General features: G+C 45.5%; 3 protein-coding genes across 3 annotated transcripts in view; 1 reads left to right on the forward strand and 2 right to left on the reverse strand.

The window, feature by feature from the left end:
• Positions 1 to 1,870: 1,870 nt before the first annotated feature.
• Positions 1,871 to 2,663, reverse strand: H257_15975 (hypothetical protein; the record flags this gene model as incomplete). The annotated part of the gene is made up of 4 exons (XM_009844294.1): positions 1,871 to 1,972; positions 2,010 to 2,178; positions 2,260 to 2,564; positions 2,628 to 2,663. 4 exons carry the CDS (start codon positions 2,661 to 2,663, stop codon positions 1,871 to 1,873), a joined length of 612 nt encoding a protein of 203 aa, XP_009842596.1.
• Positions 2,664 to 6,878: 4,215 nt separating this feature from the next.
• H257_15976 (hypothetical protein) lies at positions 6,879 to 7,403 on the forward strand (the record flags this gene model as incomplete). The annotated part of the gene is made up of 2 exons (XM_009844295.1): positions 6,879 to 7,295; positions 7,353 to 7,403. 2 exons carry the CDS (start codon positions 6,879 to 6,881, stop codon positions 7,401 to 7,403), a joined length of 468 nt encoding a protein of 155 aa, XP_009842597.1.
• A 2,570-nt stretch (positions 7,404 to 9,973) lies between these two features.
• The window catches only part of H257_15977 (hypothetical protein), a gene marked incomplete at both ends in the record, with an annotated part of 5,320 nt that continues 4,821 nt past the window's right edge, over positions 9,974 to 10,472 (reverse strand). Inside the window, one exon of the mRNA XM_009844296.1 lies at positions 9,974 to 10,382. Within this exon, the coding sequence (XP_009842598.1) occupies positions 9,974 to 10,382 (409 nt within the window). The remainder of the gene's footprint in view (positions 10,383 to 10,472) is intronic.

Below are 10,472 nucleotides of genomic sequence, written 5' to 3' on the forward strand. Positions count from 1 at the left end.
GCCGACAAGAAGTTCACCACCCACAGCGACAGTGGCTCTTCGAGTTCTACGACCGCCACCCAGTGGCATATCTCGATGAAGCTCAAAGTGCCTTCAAGCGTGTACACCGCATCATGTGTTCGCTGAGGGGTTGCCCCCATGGATGTATCGTCGTTCGTGGCGAGCCACTTCTGTCGGCAAAATTTGAATTGCACCTTCTCTCTCGTAGAACCTCTCTATATTTATATATTATCATATTACAGAGGTTTGGATTGGTTCTGAAATCACCCTCCAGATTGATTGAACCAATCGAGCATGGAAAATTCGACTAGAACTCACAATACTACTATTAATATTAAGAGTACTCCGTCGTGTACTATGCTTCCAATGTTCCACATTACACCAGACATAAGCAAAATGCATTTGTTCCGTATTTGTGTGGTCAATAATACTTCTGTATGATTGGCTACTCTGACAAATACAATGATATTATTGGCTGAAGTGATTACAAAGGCAAAATTTCACTGTCACAACATGTTTGCTTTGCGCACAGGGAACACGCGCACTCGCGCTTCGAGTTCAGGGTGAAGTACCCCAAGAAAATAAGCGCGGTTCATCCATATAGTACCAATATTATCATTTGGTGCTGCTGTCCAGGGGCGGCAGTTTCAAGCGGTTGTTACATCAGCCCCCCATTGCACGCAGCACGACTGGTGGCCAGAAGCTTATTCATTTGGAATTTTTATACTCTGAATTTCTTTAATTCACAGTCAATCTCGTTTTTCCTTGTCTCGACAACATTTTGACCCTTTTCGCTCAATGAGAGATACCTCTTCCAGTATTTTGAATTACCTTTCGAATACAGTATAACTTAGTTAGCACATCAAATTTGGTCAAGAAATGCGGGCAATGTCCAGAGTTATTAGAGTTTTCGGATATGGAACAAGAAGTACGTACAGTCTTACAGAGAACCACGTAGGAGCTGGCGCATTGTTGCACTCGTACAATATATGGTATTAACCTTAAGAATGTATGGGGAAAGTGATGGTTAATACTACGCCATTTTTCGATTAATTCAGGTTATTTACGGTATATTTCGTCCGAAGCACAACTGATTCACGCCATGTGCGTTACAGTACTATTAATAGTATGCTCGCCGAACATTCGACACATTTCGTCCAGACCCTACTATTAATAGTACATCGTTGCAGTATATTTCGACTTATGTCCGGTATATTTCACACATTGTTCCATAGCATCAAAGGTCCGACCGTGGAATGGTCATCTATGAATACATTTCTGGTAACAAAGACATGCGCCAGAAAATACCGGAAAACCAAAACTAATCTACCAATAGAATCTATGAGCCGGAAACACTTTCGCCCTGCCACATGATGGAGTGATTAGTATCGCCGTCTTGGATTCATCGCGGCACAGTCGCTGGCACGAGGTGACAGTGCGTTCACTGGGGTGTTCGGTCGTCCTGTGATGACTCTTCTGTCTTGCCATGGTGGTGCAACATGGCGTTGCCGACGGGGTCCGGCCATGGGTGGTCCGGCCATGGTGGGGCGACTTGGAGTTGCCGGCGGCATGTCCAATCACGCCTCAGGTAGTATATATATGTGCATGTGTATTGCTTAGTACTCAAATATGATGTCGAGTCGTAGGATCAATGGATTATTCAGTCACTGCTTGTTGCAGGCGTGGCTCTCAAGATTTAGTCGTTGTGACCACCGACGAGATGACAGGACCACTGGGCCAAGTGCTCCGAACATCAAGGGTCCGTGTCTACCTGGGTACGAATGTCCATACATGGTTTATACTTCTGAATATTTATGAATAACACCAATGTATATGCAGCAATCTTTACACGAGGCTTTAGTTGCTTTCGTCAAGGATGTCCAATGAAACTGGGGGGGTCGTCCACATGCACGAAGCTGGCGGTAATGGATAATCCTTGCATTGAGATGCCCCAGTCGATGAGTGCCTTGTACTGCTTTGAGAACAGCGTTGGTTCCCTTCGATTGCACGTTGTTGCTGCGCAGAAACTCCAGCGAAGCGATCTCTGCGGCAGCTCCTGTGGACAGCACGTCGTCGCGGAACGTTTGGCTGTCTTCGTCCAGCACAAACCCGTCGGGTAAGAACAACTTCATGTAGGCTACGATATGCTTCGACGTATACTTTTTCTGCTTCGATGAGCTGCCATTATAGACCCTTGGTTTGAGTGTGTACCACTCATACAACGTGGACCGCAAGGAAGCAACTGAACATTGCTTTTACCGTTTCCCTTTGCTGTTTGGCATGACTTGCCCGACTTTGACATCACTTTCCTTGCGCTTAGATGTGGCACAAGTTTGAAGCTTTTCCTCAAGGGCTTGGAGGCACTCCTCTTGTCGCCGTCCAATGTCGATGAAGTAGTCAATGACTGATGCCTGGTGTTGAATGAGTCTTTGTTCTGCGGTCTCGTCTGATGGTGGGGAGTCGTTCGACAGTTCACAAGTTGATGCTAACGGAACGGCTGCTACGCTGATAGGCGTGCTCAAGTGGGACGACCATGCCAACAAGTCGACGTTGCTGCACCCTGCCTAGGCCAGCACATTCCTCGAGGCGCATGATGGCAGGGCTTGAAGGGCTCAGCTGCTTGAGACTTGGATAGTGCAAAGGAGGGACGTTGTCAACAACATGCTTGTTGAGCTTGAACGATGGATTGCCAAGCCCAGTACACGTTGCAAATAGATGGCCCTGGACAGCGCGGATGCTTTCGGTCGTCTGCGAATCGAACGAGGTAAGATCCAAAAGCAGAATTGGTTCGTTTGGAGACCACCCGCTCAACACTTTGGTTACTTTGTGGTCTTTACTTGAGGTGTTGAAAATGTAGGTGAAGCCCTTGTTGGTTGCGGAGATGTTCCACGCCCCGGTCGAAGATCCAACGCGCCGTTAAGTGCTGTGATCCGTTCTCGTGTTGCGATCCAACACGACGAAACGAGTGAGATGTCAACTTGACGTCGATGCCTGAAGCGTCACCAATGCGACCAAGGATACGATTCACGTGACTGTGAATGGTAGGGTCGCGAGGCCTTGTCGCAGCCGAGGCCTTCACGTTCGTTGGGACTTCAATGGGGCCGGGAATGTCCAGGACGTCAATCAGCGGCGTTTCAGGGCCAAGGCTGTGAGCCACGTCAGTACTCTGCTCGGGTAGGTTGTTCGCGATTCGAGAGCATGGCGCTTATTGGGTTATCGTTGCAAGCGCCGTGGAAAGAAAAGGGCAGGTAGTAAAGTTTGAGTCAGTCCTTGCTCTTCACTTGTCTTTACTCTCACAAATCGTAGGAAGAAAACACCACCGCCGTCGATAGACAAATTGTGTTTTCGAACCATGGCCAAATCGGACGCCCGCCCAAGCAGATACCAAGCAACGCCAACAACGCAGCATCTGGGTAGTCGCTGGCAGTCGCAGCGTTTGCATACAGATAGCGTATCATTAATTGTAATGAGATCTTCGTGCATGCAATCGCTTGCTTGATGATCGCGCCGCCATCTTTCTTCGCACAGTAGTTCTGCAAGATCTTTCCCGCACGCAACAACTTGGATTCCACCAGAGCCTGTAGTTGAGGAAACTCGTCGAGTAGAGACATCTTGGCCTGGCGGAAGTACTGCATGCACGATTTCTTTGCAAGCGGAACGCCAGGTGCTCTTTCACATGCAGCAAGGTCAGCGCGGACTTCTCCATTACAGATGCAAAGCCCTGACCAGTGGCTTCCTTGCGCATACACGACTTGACATAGTCGACCTGCACTCGCTCGGTCTCAAGGAATTTCAGAAAGGACTTGATTCCCGTAGCTCGGGCATGCACGGTTGACTGAGGGCGTAAGCGATCCATCGGTTTGTTCAAGATCCGTCCAAGAGGCGTGTGATCGGACCTTTTTACAATGGCTGTGTTATGTGCTTACCTCATTATTTGTATACACATAACGCATAACATGAAACAAACTCCGACCGCATCTGCATAGATGACCGCCGTAGAGGACCCCCCTAAACCCCCTAACCCTAACGCTTTTGATTGGCTATAAAAGCACTGCCGAAGCACTTTGATTGGTTATATGTATAGTCTTAACGTCTTATTGGTTAGAATATCCTATACAAATTCAGAGATTGGTCGGACTTTTCGTATTATTCTACCATATATTTCAAATGATGTTCCATCTATTTCGATTTTTCATGTTAGCAAATCCACGCGCTGCTTCATCAGGCGCTAATTCCATTTCACCCACGTTTTCGCCAAGTCCGTAGAACAACTTGAGCTTCAAGGTGTACGATTGTAGAGGATTGACGTCGTCTCATATTTATGACGTAGACAAGTTCAAAACGCTATCCACTACCTGGGAGATGCAGGAAATGAACAAAAACTCGCAATTATCTCGCATGTCGACTAAGTCTGTCCTTTATGCAACATGCTAACGTACTTCAAAATGTTCACTTCATAGGTGAGAACATGAGGATGTTGGGATGCAAGTACATTGGTTGTGTTTACCGGTTTGCCAGATCTCTCGCAAGTTGTATTGGAACGGTATTTTACCTGAGTCTCAATGTACTGTACATTATACGAACGTTGTATTGAATTGTTTTATATGGTTTTGAACGTTACATGTGGAAATGCATGATCTTTTAAAAATTGACATGTAGTATTGCTGCGATGTGTATGCTGCGCTCGCACATGTGCGCATATGCGGAAGGTCCAAGCGCAGGTGTTCGAATTCTCGGGAGCGGCTCTGGAGGTGAGCAGAAACTGTGAGATCATGTACTCCATATGTTTAGGAAGGTAGTGCATGCAAGCATTCTTACCTACGTGGAGTACAGAGGACGAAAACGACGACGGTGGAGGACAAATTTGTAGTTTTTCGCGCACGTGCGTGCACATGCGCATGAGATGCCGCTAAACAGCTTATCTGTATTTAGCTGCCACGGTGCAGGTTGTGATGTGCACATGTGCCGTGTAATAGTCTACAAGTTGATATGCGTCCCATCCCTCGCCACCATTCCTAGCCTATGTATTCACCCACCAAAGTTCCGCATTTTGCTCATAAGCGCATGTATCGAGTGTCGAACCATGATCACATGCGGAGGTGAACCTTTTTTTTCTGATATAGAACGGGTTGAGAACGGTACTAAATTTATATATATGTGAAGACAAATGTAAGAACCAGGAATTAAATTTCACATCCTATCCGACAGGTGGTGGGGCAAATACCCTGTTTAACCCTGCAAACAGGACAGAATCATCAGTTTGTCAAACGAGCGACTTGGTAAAAGGACGAAAGGAGTCAGCAATTATATGATCGTCACGGCGATGTCTGTTTTCATGTTAACGTTATTGGATTGCAATGTGAAATTTACGGCCAGTTCCTGCAACTCCCTGCGATTTACTTACTGTTAATTTGCACGTAAAATCATTTGAAATATACTGCGGAGTATTGAACAACGTGCGAAATATACCGCCTGTGGGGTAACATATGCCTGACATTAATCGAAATATACTACGACGACATATGGTCTGGACGAAATATATGGAATGTTAGGCGAATGTAAAGCACATGGCGTGAATCAGCGTCAGACGAAATATACCCGAAATAAACTGAACTTAATCGAAAAATGGTGTAATATTTTTTATAACGTAAAAGTCCAATTTTCTGTTAACAGTAAGAACACTCTTTCCTAGCAACGTTATGGCAGGCATGTAACTCGACTCGTACGTATCGAATTATAATTCTACAATATCTTGCATGAAGCCAAAATCCAGGCCTATTCGGGAGTTAGTGAATGCGAAATGTTACATGGTTGTTATAAATATCAAGTGCAACTCATTGCGATTTACGCTACAGATGGCCAATTTATGGTGCACTTGAAAGTGACCTCGTCGTAGAAAGCAGCTTACTCGTCTCTCAGGACCGAGATTTCAATTCTGAAAAGTGCTGCATGAAGCCAAAAGGTTGGGATTCTTCTGGTCATTTAATCGGCTTGAATGGACTTCAGCTTAGTGTTCATTTCTTTGATCTCCACTCAAGTCAAGGCAAAATAAGAGGGGCAGTTTAAGGTGCACGGTTTAAGCTTAAAATATGCTTGCTGTTTTTGCTTATTTTTGGTGATTTCATTTTTCTAGTAATTCGATTGGCTATTCGAAACCTAAAGCAATTCCATTGGCCAATTTGAGTGCACCTTAAACTGCCCCGTGCACCATAAACTGGCCAACTACACTACTATTGATTTCCCCCTGGATCGAAACGGGAATAAATATGTCATTTGCACAGACTATAAAGAAATAGAGGTATCGATTATGGAAACAACACATAACAACCAATAAAATTGTGATCAATTTACTCAAACTCCATACCAGCCATGTTCAGACTTAAAGCAGACAAATCTGTGTCAAGAATGCCAGTACAGTTTCAGAAGTTGACGACTGTCGATTGCGACACTGAGCGCCAGGTATCCATGACCCATGCCATTATTTAGACAAGAGGTACTTCATACAGGTTTGTCTTGTCGGCCTTCCATAACCATTTCGATTTGGACTAGGGCGCTCTGAAGCTGGAGCTGCTTGACCTTCGCCTTGAAAGACGCAACAATGACGGCATCCTATGGCTGCAGTTAGGCTGTTGTGTTTGGAGGCCGCATCTTCACCACCACATTTGTCTATAGTGCCTCATCCGCTAGCTTGTGTGTTGTCCACAAGTACAGGGGAATGCAGAATGCATGGCCTAACGAAGTATCCAATATTACTAATGTAGTATTGTCCAATGAAATAATTTCGCACATATACCGTGTTTTGATAGGATATATTTTATTGTCCCGCCAAAGCGCCAATTCAAACAATTTCAAGTCATTATTTTACAATAGCGCACATCATGTACCCGATAGCCTTCAAGCATCAAGCGTTGGGTCTACTTGAGACAATGAACGACTATGAAGATGCCGCCGAGCTTGGTGTAGCGCGGCGCACCATTCGAAACTGGCAAAGCAAACGCTCCGAACTCCTAGCCTATAATGGCAACAAGAGGCGAATAAAGCTCAAACCTGGCCGCCGCCCAGAAGTGTTTCCTGGTCCAACCGGAATGCTTGAGTTCATCAATGGATTGAGGGACGCTGAGCGTGCGCTGAGCGTGCGCTTACCACGATCCATGTGGTCACCTGGATCAAGCGTAACCGGCGTGCATGGCTCGTATCGTACTTGGCCAACAAGAAGCCGGGCACTGGATAGAACTCCCTCCTCCTCCTTTTTCGACGCTTTTCCGCTCGACATGGACTTTCAAGACAACGACCTGGTACATGCAAACGGAACCAGGAAGACCTGGAGGACACGCGCGACATCTTTGCGGCAGAATTTCATCCTGAGTATCGTGCCCATGGGTCGGAAAGCGTGTATAACGTAGACGAGACAGGTATATATTACGATGTGCCGCCTAACTACATTTGGCTTGTTCGCGGTGGCAGCTCGAAGATCTCGTCGGGGGAGAAGCACTCCATGCGAATGACTGTAGTTTTGACTGCCAAAGCCGATAGAACGAAGCTGCCTATTTTATTCATCATGAAGGGTGTACCTGGTGGCCGCATTGAGGTGAATGAGTTTCCGACCGTTCCCGCCGGTCACTCCTACGCTGTTCAAGAAAAAGCTTGGATGGACTGTCGCGTTTGGAAGAATTACCAGCGCACGGTAATGCATGACGGCATCGAAGAAGCGTCCGTTATCCTTGTGGATAATTTCGAATCGCACGTGCCTGAGGCATCCTACAAGATTATCAACGAAGAGCTTGGATCGCACCTATGCCCATTGCCGCTGAACTCGACGACCATGTGCCAACCCCTTGACGTCGGCGTGATGGCTTCTTTCAAGCGGCACCTACGGGAACTGTGGCTTTACGAAGACATCATCACGGGAGATGACGACGATCCATTTTCACTGACCGCTCGTCAAAAACGGTTGGCTTTGATCAAGAGAGTCATCGCTGCTTGGGACATGGTGTCCACCGAGACGATTCGTGGCAGCTTTGAAAAGGCACTTCCTCAGGAGCCAATGGATTGTCAATAATTCGATTTTGTATGGTGTGTTTATATCATGAGATTTTTGTATGAGCCGCAATGATTCTTTTTTAAATAGGAAAAAGTTTTACACTCCCCGGGATTTGAACCCGGGGCCATCCTCTATAATTGTTATGCCATCGCACTAACTGTAAACCATTGCGCCACCGCGTCAAACGCTTACGCTTGTTTCGTGTTTGCTGTATCAATCATATTTGAATATTATAATTTGCACTATATGATTAAATGGCATGTCAATTTGACTTCGACAATAGAAAAACAACACATCAAAAGTTGACGCATAATTTAATCTCCTCCAAAATTTAAATCATTTCAACAGTGATTTGAATATTATTTTGACTACCCGGATGCCATTGGTCGAAATAAAAACCGTACTTCGAAGTACAGTAACCAATCAGATGATGCAAAGGTCGAAAAGTCGAAGGTAAAAGTAGGCCTTGCATTCTGAATTCCCCTGTATCAGAATCTTGCTGTCCTTGGCCACTATGCGATCGTTGTAAGCATTGAATATGCTACCATTCATCCATGACTTCTTGCTTGACGTGTATTCGAAACTAAGTTCAGCGCGCAACTGTCCATTAAAGCAGCGTGGTCGAACAGCAGTCCCTATGAACAACGGGTCGACCACATCGGAGCCGTCTGCGCTGGTGGTGAGTTCAAGTGTGATTCAATCGACCGGTGCGGCAACAAGCACTAACAGTACAGAAAGGAGGTTTCGTCCATGTTGTAGACGTCGTTCGTGTTGTAACCATTCGTTACTTGTAGAATTTGCTGGTGACCGTCGACAACAGCAGCCGCACGTGTCTAGGCAGCTTTGCCGTGCTGAACCTTGCTGATGAGTCTGTGTTTTCGTTGGAACGTGTATAGCCAACTCTTTGAAAACGATAGGCGCTAGCTCGGTGGCGCTTCGATTTGGACACAGAATGCCAACGCTTGCTTTCGGATAAGCTCTCCAGTGATGCAGACCCCTAATTCCTCACAAAGGAGGACCCACTGGACAACGTTATTCAACCTCCGGCAGCAAGGCGGCACGATCCATAACGTGTCCGACCATTGATGGGCCAACTTTTCTTCATTTTTAATCTCAATTATTTCGGTTGTTTTTTGTTTTCCGAGTGGGAATGATACATTTTCGGATAAGTAATGATGAGTACTTTATGAATAACTCCAAGGATATCGACTTAAACAGTTTAGGAATGTACAGGATTTTTTCGAAGTCGAGCAGTTTACACAGTCGACCATTGATGGGCCAACTTTTATACTTGAACTAATTATGAAGAATCCAGGTGTCAGTTTTTTTACATCCAGCGAGAAATAAAAATTAATAGAGGTTTACCAAGTCTGAACAGGTATCACGTATTGGAGTCTCAGTTGGAAAATAACATTTCCAATGTTATTGGCACACGTGGAATAATAATATACACCTCATATTGTAACTCGTTTGTGCAATGTAGCTCGTTTGTGCAAACGTTGGTGAGTATGCGCAAAACCCCGTTGTACGATACTTGGACAACCTGGTTCGTGTGTCATTCAGCAATATTTCTTCTGGTGCCCATTGCGGGTATCAGCGGCGTAAGTTTCGTCACCACCAAGTGTGCCTGCGTCCGTTCCGTACCCTCACACTGTAAAACTCCTCTACAACGGGAGTAGGTTGGGTCAGGGCAAAGGTTAACCAGTGAAGATTATTCTTCGAGGTGGGCACGGTGCCTAAGGAATCTGAATATAGCATAAATCATAACAGTTAGTATAACGTTAACCAAAAATAAATCTTTTTCTTGTATCTTTTAACTTCGAACAATAACAACATTTAGTATAAACAATAATAACATTTACTCAATTAACTGTCATTTAACTTGAAATTGCAAACAATACCAATCACTTTGCAACTAATCTATTAGATTATTCAAATTTCTACTACTTCAACAATGTTGACCTCATTGGCCATTTCTGAAGCTGCTACTTGAGTTGCCTTCTTCTTTCGCTTTGGTTTCGCCGCCGATTGAGCTTGGAGCAACTCGTGGTATTCGGCCGTGATAAACTTACCACTAACCGTCAACGTCTTCCTTGTCACATTTTTTCGCTTCTTCTCAGGTGGCAAAAGTAACAACTGGGTACGAACCAAATCGATACGTTGCAGCCACGATGCTTGCACTGCTTCGTCGTCCACTTCGGCAGGCTTAAAAATCGACAGCCGATACAGCAACTTGTTCAACGACGAAGGACACAACCCAGTTGGTAATTGCTGCTTGACTTGTATCGTGAGTCCAACGTCACACGCGATCTTGATTGCGTTCTGCTTGGTTATGTTGGAGCTGACGTCAGTCCAACAGTGGTCAGCGATTTGGTTTCGGATCGCTTGTTTGAAAGGTCGGAAAACAGTCTGTTAGACATGAGCTATCAGG

The sequence above is a fragment of the Aphanomyces astaci genome, assembly GCF_000520075.1.
Source record: "Aphanomyces astaci strain APO3 unplaced genomic scaffold supercont1.77, whole genome shotgun sequence".
Taxonomy (NCBI): Eukaryota; Oomycota; class Saprolegniomycetes; order Saprolegniales; family Verrucalvaceae; genus Aphanomyces; species Aphanomyces astaci.